This window comes from Nycticebus coucang, chromosome 11 (genome assembly GCF_027406575.1).
Source record: "Nycticebus coucang isolate mNycCou1 chromosome 11, mNycCou1.pri, whole genome shotgun sequence".
Taxonomy (NCBI): Eukaryota; Metazoa; Chordata; class Mammalia; order Primates; family Lorisidae; genus Nycticebus; species Nycticebus coucang.
This window is the reverse complement of record NC_069790.1, coordinates 126,002,922-126,030,519: the sequence shown is the minus strand read 5'-3', so window position 1 is coordinate 126,030,519 and position 27,598 is coordinate 126,002,922. Positions and strand designations below refer to the sequence as shown.

The 27,598-nt window shown below is 36.9% G+C and overlaps 1 protein-coding gene across 2 annotated transcripts in view; it reads left to right on the top strand.

The window, feature by feature from the left end:
* The window catches only part of LMBR1 (limb development membrane protein 1), a 241,507-nt gene that overhangs the window by 197,548 nt on the left and 16,361 nt on the right, over positions 1-27,598 (top strand). For both annotated transcript variants that reach the window (XM_053609599.1, XM_053609600.1), the window contains 3 exons: positions 2,674-2,747; positions 2,975-3,065; positions 4,317-4,383. In XM_053609599.1, the coding sequence (XP_053465574.1) occupies positions 2,674-2,747; positions 2,975-3,065; positions 4,317-4,383 (232 nt within the window). The remainder of the gene's footprint in view (positions 1-2,673; positions 2,748-2,974; positions 3,066-4,316; positions 4,384-27,598) is intronic.

The following is a 27,598-nucleotide window of genomic DNA, read 5'->3' as shown; positions in this document are numbered from 1 at the left end:
CTGACCCAGGCCTGCTAAACAACAATGACAACTACAAAAAAAAAGAAATAGCCGGGCGTTGTGGCGGCAGGCGCCTGTAGTCCCAGCTACTTGGGAGGCTGAGGCAAGACAATCACTTGAGCCCAAGAGTTAGAGGTTGCTGTGAGCTGTGATGCCACCACAGCACTCTACCCAGGGCCACAAAGTGAGACTCTGTCTCAAAAAACAAAACAAAAAAAACCCCAAATACAACAACAAGAAAACCTGATGATTTCATGAAATTCTGTCAGTTAGCCTGCTTGAATGGTTACCTCTGAATATTGGTATTTGACATACTTTTCTAGGTGTTTCTATGATGTTTTGGATACTTCAGGTGGCATTTAAATTTTAGCACTTTGTTTCCTCATTCAGCAGCTCGTCTGTTCTCTGTTGCAGTGACTTTAAGACCTTTCAGACCTTTTATGTCACTTAATTCTCTCTGAACCAGATGATAGGTCTTTTTCTCTCATAGAAAAAAGTTAATATCTATCTTAATTTCTTCTCAGTCTGAGACAAAGGTACCCCATTATTTTTTTCAAAGGCTAATTCCTTTAATCACATTCTGGATACAGATCACCCCACCCCCACCTTCCCAGGGCCTCATGCCGTCTGTTACTGCCATTGTCGCATCTGGGCACAGGCTATTGTCTGTGAGTGTCAGCCAGGTGCCTTCTACCCACAAACGAGAGTGAACTCTTCCCCCGTCTATAACTTTTTTTGTTTGGTTGTTTATACCCAAACCTACTGACAGAGCAGTAAGTCGTTTACTGTACAGACTTCCTATTCACTCTTTAACCCATTTTAATATACCAGCAAAACAAGGTGAGACCCAAGCCTGGGGTACATTTTTGTACTGTCCCCCGCAGTGCATAATGGAGAATGACTTGTATGTTGTACGAGCTCCCTGTGTTATTGTGCAAGTAAGTCAGATCATCTTCTTTGCCTGTACACATTCTCTTGAGACAAGGAATACTTCCGAAGTATTGTATTTTCCTTCTTGGTCATCAGGCTTTTGTAGGGAAGAAGTACTATCTTTTCCTCACCCCTTGCTGAGATTCATGGCTGAGGCACTTATAACAAAGAACAGATTTATTTAGGTAAGTTTAGGTGTCACAGGAGACTTCAGAGATGAAGACCAAATAACTGGGAGAACCTGTGTATTTTTATGCTGAAGTTTGATTAGAGGGAGTAGTCATGGAGAAGTCTGATTGGACAGAAGGGCTATGCTCTGATGGTTGTGAACAGCAGAGGCTGGCAAGGCCTTTCCGTTCAGTTCTCTTGGTCCCAGAGTCTCAGAGATAAGGATGCTTCATTCTTCCAGGCATAGCGAGGGCATTTCTTCTGTTAGGGTCTGATGGTCTACTTCAGAGGATAAAGGGGAGAGGTCAGAGTGACCTTCCTAGGCTTTCTCAGACACCAGAGTGCCACCTTTTGTGGTAGTCCGTCCTAACCTCATCGCTTTCTGTCAGCATTATTTATTTCTTCTTCAAAAGATTGACAAAAGGTTATTTTTTATTAGCCCGACTATACATTCTTAATCATCTGTTGTGTTTCTATTAGAGGTAATTTAAACTGATTCATAAAATAGTAATTCATAATCAGATAGTTCTTTTAATTAGTAATCTTCAAAAATATTATTCCTACTTTAGTAGGGAATGATTTTTGCCTGTCTCACTGTATTCATTATAAAAGTATTAATTTTTCTGTTTTTTTTTTTTAGTTAATTTATTTTTATTGTTAAATCATAGCTGTGTACATTAGTGCAATCAAGGGGTACAATGTGCTGGTTTCATATACAATCTGAAATATTCTCATCAAACTGTTCAACATAGCCTTCATGGCATTTTCTTAGTTACTGTATGTAGGCATTTGTATTCTGCATTTAGTAAGTTTCGCCTGTACCCATTCTAAGAGGCACCGTAGATGTGGCCCCACTCCATTGTTTTTTTTAAGTTCTAGGTAAAGATAGGTTTTGCGACAGGTATGCTGATTAAGAAAACATTTATAGCATTACCTTTTAAAATCTGAGTTAGCAGGTATATCTTTTTTTTTTGGCCGGGGCTGGGTTTGAACCTGCCACCTCTGGCACATGGGGTCGGTGCCCTACTCCTTTGAGCCACAGGTGCCACCCAGCAGGTATATCTTTTATAACTCTGAATTCCCAAGGAAACTTTCAACTGAAGAAGCAGGATATAATATACATATTTATTTTCTATGCATAGCTTAATTTTAACTTACTTTAATTGCATAACTTTTTTATGTTGCTTCAGTGTTCAGATAGTTGTAAATTCTGTTCCTGTTGTACTGTTGTATAAAATTTTTTTTTCTCCTAAAAATATTCAGGATTTTTTTTCGAGTAGCAAATGGTCCCATTTTTATAATTGTAAGCATAATCATATCATTTTGACAAATAAATTATATTTGAGATACATCAGATTTTTTTTTTTTTTTGAGCTTCTCAAAATTGTTAACATGATGGCTGAATTTGTTGATGAAATCAGTCTAATGTCATATTTTTTTGGCTTTTGAAAGTCTAGTGTTATTTCCAGGTATTAAACATTCCTATTTCAGTGCTCTTGTATTTATGAGACAACAATTTTAGGGAAACCAAATATAATGATGTCGTTAAATTCTGAAAAATGTTTCTCTTCCCAGGGACCTGGAATAGGAAATGCCTCCCTTTCTACTTTTGGTTTTGTGGGAGCTGCACTTGAAATCATTTTGATTTTGTATCCTTTAATGGCACATTTTTGTCTGTTACCTAGTTTTCTGTCTAGTCTACTTTTCTGAGACTGGTAATTTACTAAGACACTTGTCTAGGAGGTTACTCTTCCTTCAGCACTTAAAGTGGGCTTTTGTATTATTTTTCCTATGGGCCTTAAGACTTTCTAGAGACTTCTGAGAACCTAGGGAGACTTGCGTTCTTTTGGAGAGTTTTTCCCCTTGATTCTCACAGCTATCTTATGGTGTCCTCCGTTGTTGGCTTCTATAGTCTTCGGTTTTTTGGAAACTTTACTCCCAAGAAGGATGACACAACTATGACAAAGGTAAGGTAGAATCTTAGGTGACTGTGGCTCTCTTTTGCCTTCCAAAACAAATGGACTGTTTTATTTCGTAATTGCCCTGAATAGTTCCTTTGCAGTGATAGGTATTTGTTTATAAGTTACATAAACACAAACTGGTAGATTTTCAGAATGCTGAGTGGGAAAAGGATGTGTTCTGTTTAATTTGGGTGCCGTCCATTCACTTGTAAATGCTTAGAATTGCGGGCTTGTTAACTGGCCTCAGAAGGCTCCTGAAAGGGCTCTTTTTCCTCTAAAGAACATGTTTTGCTAATGAGTAACTTCAATTGTGCTCACTGTACTTCGGGGAGCTTGTTTGAAATCTGAAGAACTTAGTTGCTACAAGTAGTAGAGACAAAGTATTTCAAATTTGAATAATTAAAGTAAGATGGAAGAGTTCTATTCAGAAACATTTTGTAGCCTGAGGTTAATTTGACTTTCTACAATATGTCTTTGGCTTCAGAATAATAAAGGCTATTGCCTTATATAGTGACTGAGTCTTCTGTAAAATATTCCCATAGGCCGACAAAGAAGGGTAACTAATAATTATGAATTGCTGGCTTGTTTTCTTTTTATCATATATTTCGTATCTTTAGCTTATTTAAAGGGGAAAAGTTGTTTTATATGTATGTATTTATACACGCACACATACATGTATATATTGCTGTGACTAAAGTCAGTAAGTAATTGAGATATTTAGTCTAAGTGATCATAAGCATTAACAATATTTTCAATTGCTTTTATTTAGTATGAAAAAATAAGTGTGGAATACACTGAAAATGAATTACTAGATGTTTTGGATTTCTGGAGCTTTTAAAATTTAATCTTATAATAGTTAAACATATTAGAAGTATATACTGTGTAAGAGATCTTGAGCGATAAACCTGGTTTTAAAAATATATTCAGAAATATTAAATGTGTTAATTATTTTTTACTTGACAGGAAAATCTTTTTGAAATTGGCAACCACAATCAATAATATAAAATGCATTATCTACATAAAAAGTAATTTAAATGTTCTGTAACTTTATATTTGTGCCTGGTACTATAAAGATCTTCTAGAACTTACAAGTATAACTTTTAACATTTGTAGGAGAAGTTTATTATCCTTTTAAATTTCTATGTTGAATAGTAAGTATTGCTGAGACGTTAGCAGACTGTGCAGTGATTTCCCAGCATGTTGGAGGCTCCACTGCCCTGCCGTTTACCTAGTACTCTTCCTGATTTCTTACAACAGATCATTGGGAATTGTGTGTCTATCTTGGTTTTGAGCTCCGCTCTGCCTGTGATGTCAAGAACACTGGGTAAGCTTGAAAGAGAAACTTTCATTTAAAATCCATATTTTTTAAAGATATCTTTACTAAACTCCATTAACGTTTAGTTTCCAAGCTTTTTCAAAAAGATCATATTTGAACTGTAATGTTTCTTCCCACATCAGTTTACTTTTACACTTCATTTGTGTGTAGGTCCATATCAAGATAAGTCCTTTTATCAAATAAAGATCATTTATTTTTTAAACACTTAAAACATTCCTTGTCCAAACAATGGACTTTGTTTTTGTTTTTTACTTTCATAAGTTAGGCTTTTGAATCCTCTAGTGAGAAAACGTATTTCTTTTAATGTAAGTATTTAATGCTGAACATGTGAAACCAATTTTTCTTATGTAAAGTGTCTTTTAAAATTTATGATTTGTGTGGTTTAACATTGAAAATCTGTAAACTTATTTTAAGCTGCTCTGTGTCCCCCACATGGTAGACGGCTGTATGATACCCCAGAGCACTGGCTCAGAGGACGCCCTCGAGTGCTGGGGTTTCCACCAGCCTGTCCTTCATTCATGCTGTCCTCTTAATGTTTCAGCTTACAGAGAACTTTGATCATCTCTTAAAAGTAAGACAGAGTCTCCCTTAGCCGCTGACAGTCTGCTGAGCCTTGGCTTGGCCTCCTTACCTTTTATACAATACTACTGCAGACCGCGTCCTCAGACAGAAATGCCCACCGAGCAGTTCTGTCTGATTCTCAAGACTTAGGTTTTGATTTGAGTTGTCCACAAATGATTAGACAAACTCAATTTTTAAGCTTTAGCACAAATTGCTAGTAATCTTGAGTTGCTTTTGTTTCAGTTCTCACATTGCTTCCATTATTTATTCAAGACGTGTAGACATTAGGGGTGCAGGCTGTGCCGCGAAAACACACACTTTGCAATTATCTTCATAAGTCCTACTAAGAATTTCATGTGCAATAGAAAGTGAAATTAAAGGGCAGATATAAAGCTGATGTAAAGCTTTACTTATGTCCACAGGCTGATATAAAGCTCTTTTATGTAAATAGCCTTATTTCTCTTGTGCTTGCTTTTTAGGACTTGTTACTCTATTCTGACACCCACTTACCATGTGTGAATCTTGAAAATGACAAAAACATGCACTTCACATAATCTACTTTAAAGCTAAATATTATCATTTATATTTTGATGGTCTATCAAATAATTTGTGACCCCACCTTTTTAACATTATGAAACTCAATGTATCTGTGATTTAAGATTAATTGGTAATTACTAATATATACTGATTTTATAGAAGAAAATTACATGCTGAATATAGTTTTAATACAAAGAAAACAAATTAATGGTAAAATTTACTTTTTGAACACCTACAAATTAAATTCCAGAGTAGTTTGCCATAGAGATAAATAAAAAGAAAAAAAAGAAAGATGGAACAATTAGCATGCAGCTAACAAATTCCTGGTCCCAGCTGTCCAAACAGGATTAATGGAGTGCATTAGGGTACAGTGAGTCATGTGGCGCTTTGCAGAGTATCAACACGCACTGCATTACATGTTATGCCCAGTGGCACTGAATAGATGAAAAGAAATAAATACGTTAAACAGATTCATAGAGGCTTTTCACAGTATTAAAAAAGCAAATTTCTAGACTACAAGAAAAAGCTTTATTTTAGTATTATGGGAAATGCAAACTGGAGAGTTACTTTGTAATTCCTCTATTAACCCTTTAGAATTGAGTCTTTGATTTTAAGAAGATAAAATATAGAGAATTGTCATGAATATTATCTTAGCGTATAACAGGATTTTGATTTACTAGCTGAAAAGCTTATAAGACTAGAATAGAGGTTGTATTTAACAACCAAATTCCAAGCTGTGACATTTTTCACTCTTTCTCATTGCTGCTCACGAGAGCCTGACCTGCTCCTGTGAATCCAGCCGGCAGCATCCTGTCACCTACGGTGAAATGAGAAATGCAGTAACAGGAAAAGTCATAATTTGCCCTCATATGTGCAGTTTTTCTCTTATTTCAACAATTTTGTTGAAAAATTGAAAAAGAATATAATTTTAACTGTAAATTAGAAAAGAATATAATTTTAACTGTAGATAGAAAATAACATCGATTCTAGTATAAAATAATTCATTTGGTGATATTTTATTTTTAAAAATGAAAATATTCTATGGGTTTTTTCCTTTTAAAAAGTGCCAACTCCTATTGTTGATTCATCCCAGGCTTTAGGTTAAGCACATTGTGTGATGTGACACGTTTATTAAAGAATTCCTTTTAAATAGCTGGTTACATTGGAATGTGGAAAACATTGTACTAAATGAAAAATCACCACTATATAGATTTTATAAGCATATTACTTGCCACACAGAAGTAAGTTGTGAGGAAAATTTTGACCACGTATTTTTAGTCAAATATAATTAATATATTGATGATAGTTTTATTGTCTGTACTTAATTTTTTTCCTTAGAATCCTTTACAACCCTTTAAAAGCAATGCCACGCCAATGGATATAATTTTCAAAACATTGTTTTGCTGCCTATATAGATTATGTTTTGTAGTATCTATATAGTTGATGTTCATATTTTTAGTCAATAATTTACTGTGTAGTTTAATTCTCTCTCTGAGTGATTAGAGGAGACACTTGTAAACAAAGTGAAAATAGAACAGGATCAAATGATGTATAGATGCCCAAACTTCTTTGTCGTAAAGTGTTGTAACCGTTTCAGTGAATTTTGTAAAAGCAGATTTTGAATGATTACTGAAATGCTTTTTGTTATGCTTAATCAAGAAACAGCTGAGAGGTTGACATTTTTTGTGTTATTATTTGAAATTGCCTTTAACCAAAAGGAAAAATTTTTCTTTGTATAAACAATAGTCTTTGAAATACTTTTATTAATTTCTAGTTTAAAATTATATTTATGCCATTTTTTCATCCTAGAAGTTCTTTCTGTGACTTACAAGTTATGTAAAGCCTAAATGCCTATTAAAAAATATACACGTATGTGTATGTACATACTTATGACAGTGAAACAAAAACACTCGCCCTTTCAAATCAGTTTGAATTTATTTCCACTATTCCCACATATTTCTCATCCTGATCCCATACAGTCTGTCATCTTGTAGGAGATAAAGTAGATTCTTCTCTTTTGTTCCTTGATGAAGGGTCTTAGTTTAAAAACTAGTCTTTTTTGGAGAGGTCTTTATTTAGGGTTCTATAAATATATAATTAACCTTTACCCTCGTCTTTCCCTCTCTGGTTCTCATTGTGAAATAGAAATAAATGATGCTTTCACAGATGCTTAGCAATGACAGATGTGAAATAGAAGTACACATCGTATATGTTCTTAATTGTGACATTGATAAAAATTTCAAAGCTCATGTTGAAAATTGCTCACCAAAAAAACTGTATATGACTTAATTATGTTCAGATATGTAACAGAAAATAATAAATGTGTGTTACTAATTAACTTTTGGTTGGTTACCAATGTTCTTATATATCTGAATGATAAATTTGTATTATCTACTTAGGATTTTTAAGAATAGAGAATTCTTAAAAGTGTTCTTTGTTAAACTGTCTAAGCAGTTAAGAGAGCAAGTAGTAATAACACTAAAAACTCACATTCCCAGTGTCTGTCACTGTGTTTTCCTGGTGCTGCATTTGTTTTAAGGTGTATAATCCTGTCTCAGAAAATGTAGCCTTGCTCACCCATATCTATAAACTTAGCCATCTGTTGATATACAAGTGCCTTAAATTTAGTTTGTTACAAAGTAATTTTCATGTGCACATAATTCCAGTTAGAATCGTTTAGTTGGAAGGAGCTTTAAGAAGTAATTTTTAAAATGTTTACAGTTAATGGGCGACGCCTGTAGCTCAAAAAGAGTAGTGCTCTGGCCCCATATGCTGGAGGTAGCGGGTTCAAACCCAGCCCTGGCCAAAAACTGCAAGCAAAAAAAAAAAAAGTTACAGTTAAAATGGTGCAATTAAAACTAGACGTGGCAGTAAAGGTATATAGTTTGTGCTAAGAGTAAAGGCTGCTGGCACAGCTGAGGGTTCCTTGTGGTGTACATGCGCGGCCAGCGAGCCGTCAGCTCTGGGATGGGTGAACAGATTATCTCATTTGTAGGGCTGTTTTCAACTTAATGTTTAATTATATAAGTAAATGCATGAATAAAGTATCCTTATAAACAATATTAAAACTAGAGATCAGGCTAAAGTTGCTTGTGACTACCACTTTTAATCCCAGTATCTTCCAAGTTTCCAGAAACCTCTTTGGTTTATTTTTTCAAATCTTTTTTTTGTACCTATGTTTGTGTGTGTGTGTGTTGATACTGTAGGAAACTTTTAAATTTAAATACTCTCGCCTGAGTGTTACTTTGTTTCTAATTCTTTTTTCTTCTTAATTTTGTTATTAAATCACAACTGTGTACATTAATGTGTTTCTTTGTTTCTAATTCTTATGTTAGCATTCTTGTTCTTTCTGATGACTCTTTACTTGGTGTGCTGCCCAGTAGGAGTTACAAAAAGAAAAGGTTTTGAAATCATTAATGAACTTCAGACCAAAAGTCTTCTTTTCCTCTTTCTGTAACGGCCATCAGTGACCTCTTATCTGCCTAATCCGATGGACTGTTTTTATAATATCTTAATTGCTCTGTGGCATTTACTGTTTGCAATCCCACCCCATCCCCCTTGTCTCTTCTTCCTTCATTTCTGGTCCCTGCTTCCTTATTTTATACTCCTCATTTTCTGGCCATTCCTTAGTCTCTTTTACTGCTTCCCAACTACCTACCACCTGGTTAACTTGCCTCACATCCAAACCTCCAGTCCTTCTCCCAACCTACACTAAAAATTACAGAGAGCGGCCAGCTCTGGGATGCATGTGAGTGTCCTGCTGCCGTCTCACACTGCTGTTTCCCAAACAGAGCCCTTTCTTTCCCACACCCCCTGCAATTCCCTGTAGTCTTTGGAAAACTTTCTACCCAATGGGCCAAACCAGAAACTCGAGCGTCGTGGAGATGCCTCTCCCTTCTTGCATTAATACCTAACAGGAAGACTTAGGATCATCTTGTTAAGATATGTCACATTACTTCTCCCTTCTTATTTTCTTTTTAAAAAGGGAGAAAGAGTCAAGGCTGTGTAACAGGAAGAGCAGAGAGATGAGTGTATGATTTTATTTTAATGTTCTGTTGTAGTAGTGTGTTCATGAAGTGGATTCTAAGTAGATGATTTTGCGATAACTCTTTATTGGGCTATCCCAATAGTTAACTTTAGAGTTTATGGTACAGTTAGGTTTGTAGTATCGTTTATCAAGGTCTACCTTTAAGGGACATTGTACTGCTTAGAACGAGAACCTTACAGCAATATACTTCCATTTCTTCCCTGCCATCCTTTGTTTATTTACTTATTTGTAGGCAAGTTCTTGCTCCGTTGCCTACGGTAGAGTGCAGTGGCGTCATCCTAGCTCTCTGCAACTCCAGAGTCCTGGGTTCTAGCAATCCTCCTAAGTGGCTGGGGCTGCAGGCATGAGCCATCACAACCGGATAAATTTTGTTTTGTTGAGATGGAATCCTGCTCTTGTTTATGCTGATCTCAAACACCTGGCTTCCTGCAGTCCTCTTGCCTTAACCTCCCAGAGTGCTAAATGAAGGATTATAGGTGGGAGCCACTGTGTGTGTGTGTGTGTTTTAAAATAGGTTTATTGACAAATCATTGACATATAACACTTGTATATATTTAAGATACACAATTTGATGTCTTGATATACATTGTGAAATGATCACCACAATCAAGCTAAATAACATATCTGTTAACTCTGTTCAGTTACTACTATGTGTGTGTTTGGTGAAAAGACCTAGGACTGACCCTCTTAGCATATTACGAACATACAGTACAGTATTGTTTTTTTTTTTTTTTTTTTAATTTGGCCGGGGCTAGGTTTGAACCCGCCACCTCCGGCATATGGGATCGGCGCCCTACCCGCTGAGCCACGGGCGCCGCCCACAGTACGGTATTGTTAACTATGGTTACCACACTAGGCATTACAGCTCCAGAAGTTACCATCTTAGGTAACTGAAACTTTGTACACTTTACCCAACATTACCTCCTTTCCCCTGCCCCCCAAGTCTCTGGCAGTTATCACTCTTTGCTTCTATGAGTTTCACTATTTTAGATTCCAAATATATGTGAGACTTATATTTGTGAGAAATATAAATATAAAATAATATGTTTAGTGTTGAATTTGGTCCAGGTTATGAAGAAGGTTTTGAAGTCAAGGAAGGCTAAGGGACCCGGGAGTGGCCCTTTAGGCTTTGCTCTCGAGTGGGCCACCTGCGCCACCCCGCTATCTAGCTGAGCGTCCTTCCCAACCTGTCCCACAGTCTGGGGAAGCCAGATGCCAAGTCCTGGCCCAAACTTGATGTGGGTGGCCAACACCAAGAGAGAAATTTAGAAAGAAATTAACAACATACACATCATATAAAATTTCCTGTCTTCACCATTTTTAAGGGTATAGGTGAATAGTGTTAATTACATTTACGTTGTTGTGGAACCATTCTCCAGAACTCTTCATCTTACAAAACTGGAACTCTGTACCCTTCATAAGGACGCCCTCACTCACCCCCAGCCCCTGCTGCCACCTTTCCACTTCAGTCTCTGCATTTCAGTTTGTGTTGCTTTCTTACCATTTTGTGTTCACTGGCAGTTTCATTAAGAAATTTTATTTTAGTGTGACTTAACAACTTTGCTGACTGACACAAGAGGCTTGCCTTCTTTTGCTCTGTTTAGCTGGCAACACGCCTCCCTCACTAGGCTTAGTCATTTCTAGCTTTTGATTTGAAATAAGAGACACTTGACTCTGTTTCACTGGAACACTTAAAAGTCACTTTAGGATTATTAATTACCCTAATTTTAATATTGTTGTCTCGCAGGGAAGGGGAAGGTCTGAGGAGGGGAGAGATGCCAGAACAGCTGATGGTCAGGTCGGAACATACACATTTATTGATTAAGTTAACTTGATATAGCTGCCGTTTGTGGTACCTCAAAACAATTACAGTAGTAACATCAAAGGTCGCTCATCACAGATCACCATAAGAGATACAGTACTGATGAAAAAGTTTGTAAGATTGCAAAAATTACCAAAATATGACACAAAGACATGGAAAATGGTGCCAACAGACTTGCTCGTGGCAGGGTTGCCACAAAGTTTCAAGTTGTAAAAAGCTCAGTATCTTAAGCACAGTAAAAGGAGGTGTGGGTGTATACCTGTTGGCCATTCGTATGTCTTCTTTTGAGAAGTGTTTATTCTGGTCCTTGGCTGATTTTTTATTTTGGTTGTTTTTACTTTTGGTTTTGAGTTGTATGAATTCTTATACATTTTAGATATTAACCCCTTATAAGGCATATGGTTTTCAAATATTTGCCCCATTCCATAGGTTGCTTTTTCATTCTGTCAGTCATTTTTTTGCTTTGCAGAAAGTTTTTAGTTTGATGTACTCTCTACTTGTCTACTTTTGCTTTTACTGATTTGCTTTTGGTGTTGGCCAGAAAAAGTATTTCCAAGGCCAATGTCAAGGAGGTTTTTTTTTTTTTTTTTTAATTGTTGGGGATTCATTGAGGGTACAATAAGCCAGGTTACACTGATTGCAATTGTTAGGTAAAGTCCCTCTTGCAATCGGAAGTTTTTCCTTTATGATTTCTTCTAGGAGTTTTCTTCCAATCTTATGTTTAAGTCTTTAATCTCTTGAGTTGATTTTCTGTGGCTGTTGTGTGGGAGGGATCCATTTACATTCCTCTGCACGAGCAGATCGCATTTCCATCACCAATTGTTGAAGAGGTGTCCTTTCCCATTGCATGTTCTTGGCATCCTGGTTGAAGATCATTTGACTGTGCATGGATGGATTTATTTCTGGGTTCCCAATTCTACTTTATTTATCTGTATCTCTGGTTTTATGCCAATACCATACTATTTTGATTATTATTGTTTTGTGATGTAATTTCTGGTCATGAAGTATGATATCTCTGGCCTTATTCTTCTTGCTAAAGATTGCTTTGGTTATTCTGGATCTTTGGTGGTTCCCTATGCATATTAGGATTGTTCTATGTAAAAAAATTTTATTGGAATTTTGATAAGGATTGCATTGACTGTGTAGATTGCTTTATGTAGTATGGACATTTTGACAATAATCAGTCTTCTAGTCTGTGAACACGGGCTATCTTTGCAGTTGTTTATGTCTTTAAATTTCCTTCAGCAGAGTTTTATAAGTTTCAGAGTGTAAGTTTTTTGTCTTTTTAAGGTGGTTTCTAAGTAACTTTGCTACTACCAAGAAGCATTACCTTTGTTGCGAATGTAAGTAGGATGATGTTGTTAATTCTTCTTTTGGATGGCTCATTGTTAGTGTATAGAAAATCCACCAATTTTATACGTTAATTTTTTAGCCTACGACTTTACTGGATTCATTTTGAGTTCTAACAAAGTGTGTTTATAATTTTGGGGTTTTCTACATATATGATCATTTCATCTATATATAGAGATTTTGCTTCTTCCCTTCTAATTTGGATGGCTTTTTTTTTTTCCCCCTTTTCCCTAGCCTGATTGCTGTGTCTGGGACTTCCAGTACTCAGTAGCAGAGGCAGGAGTGGGCATCCTTGCACTCCTCCATATTTTAGAAGCTTTCAGTTTTTCTCCATTGATTATGATGATAGCTGTTGGTTTTTGATATATTGCCTTTATTATGTTCAGACAGGTTTCCTCTATATCATTTTTATTGAATGCTTTTTAACCTGAAAAGATGTCGAATTATCATGTTTTCTTTTTTCTTTAATTCCGTTAGTGTGTGTATCACATTGATTCATTTTGATATGTTTAACTATCCTTTCTTAGGGATAAATTGTTCTCACTTGGCAATTGTATATGATCCTTTTAATGTGCTTATTGAGATCTTTTTTGCTTGCACTTCTTGAGGATATTTGCATCTGTATTCATCAGGGACACTGGCCTGTAGTTTCTTGTGTTGTCATTGTTTGCCTTTGGACTCTGGATGATACTGGCCTCATGAGTTTACAAGTTTTTCTTCTGCTGCTGCTTTCTGGAAGAGTTTAGAACAAGTCATATTAAGTGTTCTGTGAATGTTTGGTCTAATTCATCTGTGAAGCTATCGGTCATGGGCTTTTCTTTCTTGGAAAGCTTTTGATTACTGATTCAATCTCCTTGTTATTGGTCTGCTCAGGCTTTCTGTTTCCTCTTGTTTCAGTCTTGGTTGGGTTTATGTTTCTAGGAACTTATCCATTTCTTGTAGCTTATTCAATTTGTTGGTATATAATTATTCACAGTAGTCCCTTATGATCTTTTACAAATTTCTATACTGTTGTAATGTCTCCATTTTCATATTTTATTTGAGTCTTCTCTCTTTTTTTCTTAGTCTAGCTAAAAGTTAGTCATTTTTATATTTTAAAAAATTCAACTCTTACTTTTGTTGATTTTTTCCTAATATTTTTCTATTCTCTATTTTATTTTTTGCTCCAATCTTCGTTATTTTTCTGCTAACTTTGGTTTAGCATAATTTAAAGTCAACTTTCCTTGAATTGTAAAGTTAGGCTGTTTAATTGAGATCTTTCTTATTTTTTTTTCTTGAAACAAAGTCTCACTCTATCACCCTAGGTAGAGTGCTATGGTGTCATAGCTCACAGCAATCTCAAACTTTTGGGCTCAAGAGATGCCTCTGCCTCAGCCTCCCAAGTAGCTGGGACTATAGCCACCTGCCACAATGGCTACAATGGCTGGGTAGTTTGTTTGTTTGTTGTTTTAGTAAAGACAAAGTCTTGCTCTTGCTCAGGCTGGTCTTGAACTCCTGAGTTCAAGCAATCCACCCACCTTGGCCTCCCTGAGTGGTAGGATTATAGGCATGAGCCACTGCTTCTGGTGAGATCTTTCTTTTTTAATGTAAGTATTTATTACTATATACACTTCTGTTAGTATAATTTTGCTACATCCCATAAATTTTGATAAGTTGTATTTCTTCTTCAAAATTTTCTTTTGATTTTATCTTTTACCCATTTTTTAATAAATCATAACTTTGTACATTGATGCATTTATGGGGTTCAGTGTACTGATTTGATATACAACGTGAAATGCTTACATTGAACTAAGTAACATATCCATCACAATTCTACTCTTTTCTTAGTCGTTTTGAAATATACCATTGCATCATGCACATTAGATGAGGTTCCCCCCAAATACCCCACCTTCTTCTCCTTCCCTCCTCCCCTCCTCTCTCTCTCCTCTTCCCTTCTACTTTCTGGAATATAGTTATGTTTTACCATTTGTATGAATGTGTAGGTGCTTATATATTGATTTCATAGTAGTATTGAGTGCATTGGATACTTTCTTTTCCATTCTTGAGATACTTACTAAGAATAATATGTTCCAGCTCCATCCAGGTGAACATAAAAGATGTGAAGTCTCCATCTTTTTTATGACTGCTTAGTATTCTATGGTGTACATATATCACAATTTGTCAATACATTCATGGGTCGATGGGTGCTTGGGCTGTTTCCATGTCTTGGCAATTAGGAATTGGGATGCAATAAACATTTTGGTGCAAATGTCTTTGTTGTAATTTTTGATCATCTGAGAATATACCTAATAGAGGAATTGTAGGATCAAATAGTAGGTCTACTTTTAGTTCCTTGAGTAGTCTTCAAACTTCTTTCCAAAAAAGGTCGTATTAGCTTGCATTCCCACCAGCAGTGTAGAAGTGTTCCCTTCTCTCTACATCCACGCCCACATCTATAGTTTTGGGATTTTGTGATGTGGGCTAATCTTATTGGAGTTAGATGATATCGTGAAGTGGTTTTGATTTGCATTTCTCTAATGATTAAGGATGATGAGCATTTTTTCATGTGTTTGTAGGCCATGCACCTGTTTCCATCAGAGAAGTTTCTGTTCATGTCTCCTGCCCACACAGAAATGGGGTTATTTGTTCTTTTATTATTGATTAGTTTGAATTCTTTGTGGATTCTAGTTATCAGGTCTTTGTCGGAAGCATAACCTGCAAAAATCTTTTCCCATTTTGAGGGTTGTCTGTTTGCTTTACTTACTATGCTCTTGGCTGTGCAGAAGCTTTTTAGTTTGATCAGATCCCAGTAATGTATTTTTGGTGTGGCTTCAATTGCTTGGGGGTGGGGGGGTCCTCCTTGTAAAATATTCTGACAGGCTGATTTCTTAAAGTGCTTTCCCTGCACTCTCTTCTAGTATTTTTATAGTTTCATGTTTTAAGTTTAAATCTTTTATCCAGTGAGAATCCATTTCTGTTAATGGTGAAAGGTAGGGGTCCAGTTTCAGTCTTCTACAGGTTGCCAGGCAGTTCACCCAGCACCGTTTGTTAAATAGAAAGTCTTTCCCCCACTGAATATTTTTGATAGACTTGTCAAAGATCAAATAATGATAAGTAGCTGGTTTCATCTCTTGGTTCCCTATTCTGTTCCATAAATCTACCTCTCTGTTTTTGTGCCAGTACCATGCTGTTTTGATCACTATAGATTTATAGCATAGCCTCAAGTCTGGTAACATGGTACTTCCTGATTTGTTTTTATTTCTGAGTAATGTATTGGCTATTTGAGGTTTTTTATGATTCCATATAAAATGATGCACTATTTTTCAAGCTGTTTAAAGTATGACAATGGTGCTTTAATAGGGACTGCATTAAATCTGTAGATTACTTTGGTTAGTATGGGCATTTTAACAATGTTGATCCTTCCCAGCCACGAGCCTGGTTATGTTTTTCCATTTGTGGACGTCTTCAGCAATTTCTTTTCTTAGAGTTTCATAGTTCTCTCTTTTTTTCCCCCATCCCTCCATCTTTCTCTCTCTGTTCTCTCCTTCCCCCACCTCCACCATGACCTTAATTGTCATTAATTGTCCTCATATCAAAATTGAGTACATAAGATTCATGCTTCTCTTTTCTTGTGATGCTTTACTAAGAATAATGTCTTCCACTTCCATCCAGGTTAATATGAAGGATGTAAAGTCTCCATTTTTTTTAATGGCTGAATAGTATTCCATGGTATACATATACCACAGCTTGTTAATCCATTCCTGAGTGGTGGGCATTTAGGCTGTTTCCACATTTTGGTGATTGTAAATTGAGCTACAATAAACAGTCTAGTACAAGTGTCCTTATGACAAAAGGATTTTTTTCCTTCTGGGTAGAGGCCCAGTAATGGGATTGCAGGATCAAATGGGAGGTCTAGCTTGAGTGCTTTGAGGTTTCTCCATACTTCCTTCCAGAAAGGTTGTACTAGTTTGCAGTCCCACCAGCAGTGTAAAAGTGTTCCCTTCTCTCCACATCCACGCCAGCATCTGCAGTTTTGAGATTTTGTGATGTGGGCCATTCTCACTGGGGTTAGATGATATCTCAGGGTTGTTTTGATTTGCATTTCTCTAATATATAGAGATGATGAACATTTTTTCATGTGTTTGTTAACCATTCGTCTGTCATCTTTAGAGAAAGTTCTATTCATGTCTCTTGCCACTGATACATGGGATTGTTGGCTTTTTTCATGTGGATTAATTTGAGTTCTCTATAGATCCTAGTTATCAAGCTTTTGTCTGATTGAAAATATGCAAATATCCTTTCCCATTGTGTAGGTTGTCTATTTGCTTTCTATTTGCTTTGGTTGTTGTCTCCTTAGCTGTACAGAAGCTTTTCAGTTTAAGGAAGTCCCATTTGTTTATTTTTGTTGTTTCAATTGCCATGGCAGTCTTCTTCATGAAGTCTTTCCCCAGGCCAGTATCTTCCACTATTTTTCCTATGCTTTCTTTGAAGATTTTTATTGTTTCATGCCTTAAATTTAAGTCCTTTATCCATCTTGGATCAATTTTTGTGAGTTGGGAAAGGTGTGGGCCCAGTTTCAGTCTTTCTGTGTGAATATCAGTTTTCTGATTTCTATGTGAATATCCAATTTTCCCAACACCATTTATTGAATAGGGAGTCTTTCCCCCAAGGTATGATCTTGTTTGGTTTACTGAAGATTCAGTGGTTGTAAGATGTTAGTTTCATTGCCTGGTTTTCTATTTGATTCCAAATATCTATGTCTCTATTTTTGTGCCAGTACCATGCTGTCTTGACCACTATGGCTTTGTAGTACAGACTAAAATCTGGTATGCTGATGCCCCCAGCTTTATTTTTATTACCAAGAACTGCCTTAGCTATACGGGTTTTTTTTCTGGTTCCATACAAAATGCAGAATCATTTTTTCCAAATCTTGAAAGTATGATGTTGGTATATTAATAGGAATGGCATTGAATAGGTAGATTGCTTTGGGAAGTATATAGACATTTTTACAATGTTGATTCTTCCAATCCATGAGCATGGTATGTTTTTCCATTTGTTAATATCTTCTGCTATTTCCTTTCTGAAGATTTCATAATTTTCTTTATAGAGGTCCTTAACCTCCTTCGTTAGGTATATTCCTAGGTATTTCATTTTCTTTGAAACTATGGTGAAGGGAGTTGTGTCCTTAATTAGCTTCTCATCTTCACTGTTATTGGCGTATACAAAGGCTACTGACTTGTGGATTGATTTTATATCCTGAAACATTACTGTATTTTTTGATGACTTCTAGGAGTCTTGTGGTTGAGTCCTTAGGATTCTCTAAGTATAAGATCATGTCGTCAGCAAAGAGGATGACCTCCTCTGCTCCCATTTGGATTCCCTTTATTTCCTTGTCTTGTTTCTAATTGTATTGGCTAGAACTTCCAGCACTATGTTGAATAGTAAAGGTGACAGAGGACAACCTTGTCTGGTTCCAGTTCTAAGAGGAAAAGCTTTCAGTTTTACTCTATTCAGTAAAATATTAGCTGTGGGTTTGTCATAGATAGCTTCTATCAGTTTTAGAAATGTGACACCTATGCCTATACTCTTCAGTGTTCTAATTAGAAGAGGATGCTGGATTTTATTGAATGCTTTTTCTGCATCTATTGAGAGGATCTTATGATCTTTATTTTTGCCTCTGTTAATATGGTGGATAACGTTTATGGACTTGCGTATGTTAAACCAGCCTTGCATTCCTGGGATGAAACCTATTTGATCATGATGAATGCCTTTTTTGATGATAAGCTGTAATCTATTGGCTAGAATTTTTGCATCTATATTCGTGAGTGAGATTGGTCTGAAATTCTCCTTTTTGGTTGGGTCTTATCCTGGTTTTGGTATCAGGGTGATGTTTGCTTCATAGAACGTGTTGGGGAAGATTCCTTTCTCCTCAGTTTTTTGGAATATTTCTGCAGTACAGGAATAAGCTCTTCCTTGAAGGTTTGATAGAATTCTGGTGTGAAGCCATCTGGAGCAGGGCATTTGATTTTTTTTGTTGGAAGGTTTTTTATTGTTTCTTTAATCTCAGTGCTTGAAATTGGTCTGTTCAGGAGCTCCATTTCTTCCTGGTTAAGTCTAGGGAGAGGGTGTGATTCCAAATATTGATCCATTTCCTTCACATTGTCAAATTTCTCGGCATAGAGTTTCTGGTAGTATTCAGAGATGATGTGTTGTATCTCTGTGGGATCAGTTGTTATTTACCCTTTATCATTTCTGATTAAGGTTACTAGAGATTTTATTTTTCTATTTTTTGTTATTCTGGCCAAAGGTTTATCTATTTTATTTATTTTTTCAAAAAACCAACTGCCTGTTTCATTGATTTTCTGAATGATTCTTTTGTTTTCAATTTCATTGATCTTTGATTTGGTTTTTGATATTTCTTTTCTTCTACTGGGTTTAGGCTTAGATTGTTCTTCTTTTTCCAATTCCATAAGATGGCTTGTGAGTTTGTTGATGCGCTCTCTTTCTGTTTTTCAATTGTAGGCATCTGAAGCGATAAATTTTCCTCTCAAAAGTGCTTTTGCAGTGTCCCACAGGTTTTGGTAGCTTGTGTTGTCATTGTTGTTACGCTCAAGGAAGTTAATAATTTCCTGTTTTATTTCTTCCTGCACCCATCTGTTAGTCAACAGGTTGTTTAATTTCCATGCCTTTGTGTGGGGTTGAAGGTTTTTGTTAGAGTTGAGTTCCACTTTTTAGTGCCTTATGGTCTGAGAAGATACAAGGTAAAAATTCAATTCTTTTGATTCTGTTGATATTTGTTTTGTATCCCAGGATATGATCAATTTTGGAGAATATTCCATGGGGTGCTGAGAAGAATATTTCTTTGGGATGGAGTGTTCTATATGCGTCTATCATGCAAAGTTGTTCTAGGGTCTCATTTAAATCTCTTATATCTTTGTTTAATATCTGTTTAGAGGATCTGTCCACCTCTGTAAGAGGAGTGTTAAAGTTCCCTGTAATTGTGGTATTATCATATTGCTCAGACTGAGTAAGGTCTGTTTCAAGAATCTGGGAGCATTTAAATTGGGTGCATAAATATTTAGAATTGAAACGTCTTCTTGTTGTATTTTTTGCCTTGACCAATATAAAGTGACCATCTTTGTCTTTTTTGACTTTAGTTGCTTTACATCCACATGTATCTGAAAATAAGATTGTACTCGTCTTTTCTTCTGAATTCCATTTGCCTGAAAAATTGTCTTCCAGCCCTTGACTCAGAGTTTTCATTTGTCTTTTGAAGCCAGGTGTGTTTCTTGCTGACAGCAAATGGCTGGCTTGTGTTCTTTAATCCAATCAGCCAATCTATGTCTCTTCAGTGGGGAATTCAAGCCATTAACATTTATTGAGATAATTGATTAGTGTGGTAGTATTCTATTTACCTTAATTTGTGAGAGTCCATTGCTTAGTTTTATCTTTTGCATCTTGTGGAAGTTAGGTTCTGTCCTTTAATTTCTGAGTTCTTACTTTGCTGCTGATCCATTGTGGTGGTCAGTGTGCAGAACAGGTTGAAGTATTTCCTGTAGAGCTGGTCTTGTTGTGGCGAATTTCCTCAATGTTTGTATATCCATAAATGATTTGATTTCTCCGTCAATTTTAAAGCTTAGATTAGTATGGTATAGAATTCTGGCTGGAAATTGTTGTGTTTAAGCAGATTAAATGTAGATGACCATTGTCTTCTTGCTTGTAACATTTCATTGGAGAGGTCTGCAGTCACTCTGATGGATTTGCCCCTGTAGGTCAACTGGTGCTTACTCCTGGCAGCTTGCAGAATCTTTTCTTTTGTCTTGACTTTGGACAGGTTCATCACAATGTGTCTTGGAGAAGCTCGGTTATTGTTGAGGTGACCTGGGGTCCGCTATCCCTCTGAAAGCAGTGTGTCAGAATCTTTGGTGATATTTGGGAAATTTTCATTTATAATATTCTCTAGTATGGCTTCCATTCCTCTGGGGCATTCTTCTTCCCCTTCTGGGATTCCCATAACTCGTATGCTGGAACGCTTCATAAAGTCCCATAATTCTGACAGTGAACGTTCTGCTTTCTCTCTCTTGTTTTCTGCCTCTTTAACTATCTGAGTTATCCAAGTAGTTTGTCCTCTACCTCCGAAATTCTTTCTTCAGCATGGTCTAACCTGTTGCTGATACTTTCCATTGCATCTTTAAATTCCCTAATTGACTGCTTCAGTTCCTTCAGCTCCGCTATATCCCTTCTATATTCTTCATATCGTTCATTCTTATTTGATTGTATTTTTCGATTTCCTTTTGGTTATTTTCCACTTTATTAGCAATTTCCTTCATTGTTTCCATCATTTCCTTCATTGTTTTCATCATGTGTATTCTAAATTCCCTTTCTGTCATTCCTAACATTTCTTTATAGGTCGAATCCTCTACAGTAGTCCATTGGTCCCTTGGATGGTTGCTCTGGATTGGTTCTGTATGGGGTGCCAGGAATTTTCTGCTGATTCTTTCTCATGAGAGATTTCTTTTGTCTGTTTCCTTGCACTAAGTTTCCTTTCACTTCCTCTTGCTCTTTAAGTTCCCATGTTGTGGACTAAGGTTTCGATGAGTCCTTTTTGTACAGGACCAGAAGAATGAGAAGGTTGAAGAGCAAGAAGTGATAAAAAAAAGAAAAAGAAGGTATGTAAGAATGAAAAGAAAATAGAGAAGAGAGGGGATGGGTCAAAGGGAATATTGACAAAAATAAGAGAGTCACAGAAAGAGGGAGACAGGAGCAGTGTAGGTGTATAGTAGGGTTCTTTGACCCAACTTAAACAAAAACCCCAACCTCTGGGGGTACTGGGTTTGGTGGTTCCCTTGAGGTCAGCAGCTCTTTGCTAACCTGATCGGACACAGTACCTCACCTCCACCAAGTAGAGAGGAAAGACAAAAATGGTATAAATCAAATGAACACAAGCAAACAGAAACTTTACAGGATAAAATTGGGTGAAACATGAAATAATAGGGGTAGAAACACTAGCAAAAATGAAGTTCTAATTATTGAAAAAGGCAGCAATGGGAAATTGTATTTAAACTAGAAAAATGGAGAAAGGATAGAAAGAAAAAAGAAAGAAAAGAAAAAAATTCGTACAGAAGAGGTTGAAATTAGAAAACAAAATAACAACAAAACAAACAGAAAACAAATAAACAACAAAAAACCCAACCAAAAATGAAGCAGTACATATATATATCTTGTTGAATATTGTCTGGGCAACAGGTAGTCTTCTGGGGTATGAGATGTTAATCACAATGCTGATATGACTGGAGGTCTCCACTAATTTCTCAAACCCCATGGGGTGGAGACCCTAAATCTCTCCTCAGCCGTCTTAAAAGGCACTTTAAACTTCTAAACTTAAGCAGAAGTTAAGAAGGCACTTCTTCACTTCTTTAAAGGGCACTTTAAACTTCTAAGCTAAGCAGAAGCTTTCCCAGGAAAGTGCTTGTCACTGGGATCACTGCTGAAGTGGCTATCCACTTACACAGTGTGCTGAAACCGGTCTCACTCTTCCCCTGAGGGTTAAGGCTGTAAGGCAGCTCAGTCCCCTCCTTTAGGCTGCTTTGTCACTAGGTTACTAGCTCCCTCCTGATCCTTGCTCTGTGACCCTGAGAGCGGAGCTTGCCAGGGCAATTCTCTCACAATGGCTCCCTGTGGCCCACAGCCAAACACTATTAGCTCCATCTGGCTCAGCAGCTCAGTCTGGGGCGCTAGACAATGCTCAAAGTTTTCCACACTCCTGCTCAAGCTCTCCCCAAGGCAGTTCACCTGAGTGCCAAGTCCAACAACACCAAAACAGTTCATAGGTAAGGTCTTTCCAGTTTGCAGTCTCTCTGCTGCTGTACTTACAGCTGCTGGTGGGATTAGACTGATGGAACACACGCAACCACTTGTCAGTTTTCCACTGTTTTTGTCCTCCTCTTGAGGTCCATAAGTCTCTCTCTGACTCCTTGTGTCCTCAATGGGATGATTATAGGCAGATCCCACCAGCCAGAGATGCCTGGAGTCTTATCTCCCCAGACTCACAGTGCCTAGTTGCAGGGAAGCTGTTACTCGGCTGCCATCTTGCTCTCTCCCCCCATAGTTCTCTTTATAGAGATCTTTCATGTCCTTTGTTAGGTAAATTCCCAGATATTTCATCTTCTTTGGCACTACTGTAAAAAGGATAGAGTCCTTGAGTATATTTTCAGCTTGACTATTGTTAGCATTTATAAAAGCTACTGATTTGTAACTGTTGATTTTGTATCCTAAGACGCTGCTGTATTCCTTGATCACTTCTAAGAGTTTTATAGTTGAGTCCCTGGGATTTTCCACGAATAGGATCATATCATCGGCCAAAAGAGAGAGTTTCGTCTTTTCTGACCCTATTTGGATACCCTTCATTGCCTTCTCTTGCCTGATTGTGAGGGCTAAAACTTCCATTACTATGTTGAATAGCAGTGTAGACAGTGGGCATCCTTGACTTCTTCCTGATCTGAGTGGAAATGTTTTCAATTTTACAACATCCAATATAATATTGGGTATGGGTTTGCTATAGATGGCCTCTGTCAGTGTAAGAACTATTCCTTCTATGCCTATTTTCTGAAGTGTTCTGATCATGAATGGATTCTGGGATATTATCAAAAGCTTTTTCTACGTCAATTGAGAGAGTCATATGGTCTTTGTTTGTTTTTTTAATATCTTTATTTTTTATTTATTTTCTTTTTTTATTGTTAAGTCATAGCTGTGTACATTAGTGCAATCAAAGGGTACAATGTGCTGGTTTCATTTACAATCTGAAATATTCTCATCAAACTGTTCAACGTAGCCTTCGTGGCATTTTGTTAGTCACTGTATGTAGACATTTGTATTCTGCCTTTAGTAAGTTTCACCTGTACTGGTCTTTGTTTTTTATTTTGTTGAGGTGATGAATTATATTTATAGATTTGCATATATTGAACCAACCCTGTAACCCTGGAATAAAACCAACTTGATCATGGTGTATAATGTTTTGGTGTGTTGCTGAATTCTGTTTGCTAGGATCTTTGTTTTTTTTTTTTTTTTTTTGAGACAGAGCCTCAAGCTGTTGCCCTGTGTAGAGTGCTGTTGCATCACAGCTCACAGCAACCTCCAACTCCTGGGCTCAAGCAATTCTCCTGCCTCCACCTCCCAAGTAGCTGAGACTAGAGGTGTCCGCTACAATGCCTAGGTATTTTTTGGTTGCATCCACCATTGTTGTTCAGCAGGCCCTCTCTGGATTTGAACCCGCCATCTCAGGTGTATGTGGCTGGCGCTTTAGCTGCTTGAGCCATAGGCGCTGAGCCTGTTTGCTAGGATCTTATCGAATATTTTTGCATTGATATTCATTAATGATACTGGTCTATAATTTTATTTCTTTATTGGATCCTTTCCTGGTTTGGGGATCAGAGTGATATTTGCTTCATAGAAAGTGTTGGGAAGTATTCCTTCTTTTTCTATGCTTTGGTAGAGGTTGCATAATATAGGTACTAGTTCCTCTTGAAAGTTTTGATAGAATTCTTATGTGAAGTCATCTGATCCTGGACTTTTCTTTTGTGGGAGATTTCGTATTGCTGATGCTATAGGAAATATGCTATGCTGTTTCAGTGATTGATACAGGTCTATTCAAGATTTCTAATTCTTTCTGGTTGAGTGTAGGAAGGTAGTGTGCTTCCAGGTATTGGTCCATTTCCTTCAGATTTTCATATTTCTGGGAATAGAGTTTTTTTGTAGTAATCATTGAGGATTTTTGTTAATTTCTGAGGTGTGTGTTATTTCTCCTTTATTGATCTTTTCAAAAAACCAACTTTTTGTTTCGTTGATCTTCTGAATGATTCTTTTGTTCTGAATTTCATTTAATTCTGCCCTAATTTTGGTTATTACTTTTCTTCTGCCGGGTTTGGGGTTGGAATGTTCTTCCTTTTCTAGTTGCTTGAGATGATCCATTAGGTTCTTGGCTACCTCTCTTTCAGTTTTCTGGATGAAGGCTTGCAATGCTATCAATTTCCATCTTAGGATTGCCTTTACAGTATCCCACAGGTTTTGATAATTTTTGTCTTTGTTACTATTTTATTACATAAAGTTGGTGATTTCTGTCTTAATCTCATCTTTGTCCCACCTATCATTCAGCATATGATTATTTAGTTTCTATGACTTTGAGTATGAAGATTCCTGTTGCTGTTGAGTTCAACTTTTATTCCATGGTGGTGTGAGAAGATACAAGGAATAATTTCTTTTAAATTTGCTGAGGTTAGACTTATGTCCTGGGATATGATCAATTTTGGATGATGATCCATGGGCTAGGGAGAAGAATGTATATTCAGTTTTATTAGGATGAAATGTTGTGTAGAGGTCTGTTAAGTGCATTTGTTCTAGGGTCAGGTTTAAGTGTAACATTTCTTAGTTTAGTTTCTTCTTGGAGGATCTATCTAAAACTGTCAAAGGGGTGTTAAAATCACCAACTATTGTAGTCCAGGAAGATATCAAGTTGTTCATATCCATTAGGGCTTGTTTTATAAATGGAGGAGCATTCTGGTAGGGTGCATAAATGTTAATTATTGAAATCTCTTCATGTTGGGTGTTTCCCTTCACAAATATGTAGTGACCATCCTTATCTTTCTTTATCTTTGTTGATTTAAATAAAGCCAATTGTATCTGCAAATAAAATTGCAACCCTGCTTTTTTCTGGTTTCCATTTGCCTGTATTATAGATGTCCATTCCTTTACCCTGAGTCTATTTTTATGCTTTAAGGTAAGATGAGATTCTTGTATACAGCAGATATGCTGTCTGAGTTTATGTATCCAGTCAGTCAGCCAGTACCTCTTTAGAGGACAATTTATACTGTTCACATTAATTGAGAGAATTGATAAGCCTGGTTGTATTTTGGGTGTCATGTTTTTCGGATATCCAGTGGACATTTTTAATTTTTTCGCCACTGTGGAAGTTCGGTTTTGTTCAAAAATTTCTTAGTGAGTTCACTTTGGTGGTAAGCATTGTTCTGGTCGTTGTGGGGGATGGGTCTGAGAATATCCTGGAGAGCTGGTTTAGCTGGATACAGGATCCTGGGCTGAAAGTTATTTTGTTTTAGGAGATTGAAGGTCAATGACCATCCTCTTCTAGCTTGATATGTTTCGACTGAAGATCTGCAGTCATTCTGATATTTATCCCTTTGTAGGTTTTTTTTTTTTAAATATTTCTTATATGTATTTTTTGTAGAGACAGAGTTTCAGTCCATCACCCTTGGTAGAGTGCTATGGCATTACACAGCTCATGGCGACCTCCAACTCCTGGGTTCAGGCGATTCTTTTGCCTCAGCCTCCTGAGTAGCTGGGACTACAGGTGCCCACTGTAACGCCCGGCTACTTTTTTGTTGAGGTTGGCTGGGGCCAAGCCTGAACCTCCACCCTCAGTATATGGGGCTGGCGGCCTACCCACTGAGCCACAGGTGCCGCCCAGTGATGACTTTCTTATACCTGGCTGCTTGCAGAATTTTCTCCTTGGTCTTAACTTTGGCAAAGTTAATCACAATATCTTTAGGAGATGCTTTATTTGGATTGATTAGGGCTTGTTTTAAATTGAGGAGCATTCTGGTAGGGTGCATAAATGTTAATTATTGAAATCTCTTCATGTTGGGTGTTTCCCTTCACAAATATGTAGTGACCATCCTTATCTTTCTTTATCTTTGTTGATTTAAAGCCAATTGTATCTGCAAATAAAATTGCAACCTTGCTTTGCAATACATAAACTCCTGTCTGAGTTTATGTATCCCAGGCTTGCTGGGATTCCGAAACTGTCTACTCTCTGAATTTCTGTATCTCTTGCAATGGTTGGGAAGTTCTCCTCCATAATCTCTTGGAGTAGAGCATCAGTGCCTTTAGGACAATCCTCTTCTCCTTCGGGAATTTCTATAAGACGAATGTTTAATCTTTTGGAATGATCCCATAACTCTCTCAGGGAATGATCAGTTTTTGCTTTCCATTGTCTACTTCTTTGAGTGTTTGGGAATGTTCAAAAACTTTGTCTTCAGTTTCAGAGATTCTTTCTTCTGCCTGGTCACCTCTATTACTGAGGGATTCTACTGTATTTCGGAGCTCCTCAACTAACTTTTTCATTTCGTTGAGCTCTGCTATCTCTTTTCTCATTATGCCTTTATCTTTGGTGACTTTGTTTTTGAATTCATTAATTTCTTGAGTCAACTTTAGAACTACTCTTTGGGTTTCAATTTCTAACTTTTCTTCCATTCTATTTATCTTATTTGCTATCTATATTCTGAATTCTATTTCTGAGATTTTGGCCATTTGTTTATGCATGGCATCTTCAGTTGTATCTCCTTTGTCATTCCTCGGGAGGGGTTGATCTACCCTGGTTATTCATGTTGCCAGAGTTCTTCTGTTGGTTCCACATCATGTTTATTTTCCATTGTTTGGTTATTAGAGCTGGTAGGGTGAGATTGAATTGGGGGTCCCAGATAGTAGAGATAATCAGCCCCTTGCCAAAGCACTAGGCTTTGTAATTGTTGTTTAACTTCTACAACCTTACAAAGGCCCCTTTCAGGGGGCGGTGCCTGTGGCTCAGTGAGTATGGCACCAGCCCCATATACCGAGGGTGGCAGGTTCAAACCTGGCCCCAGCCAAACTGCGACAACACCAAAAAATAGCCAAGCATTGTGGCAGGTGCCTGTTTTTTGAAATTATCTTTTATTTTTGTTTATACAAGTTTTCTAGACTTTCTTCACTTCTTTTCATTTTTTTTTTTCCTTTTTATCCAACTGGGTAATTTCAAAAGACCATCTTAAAGTTCAGGGAATCTTTCTTCTTGCTTGATCAAGTCTGCTGTTGAAGCCCTTTGTTGAATTCTTTAGTGCAGTCAGTGTATTCTTCAGCTT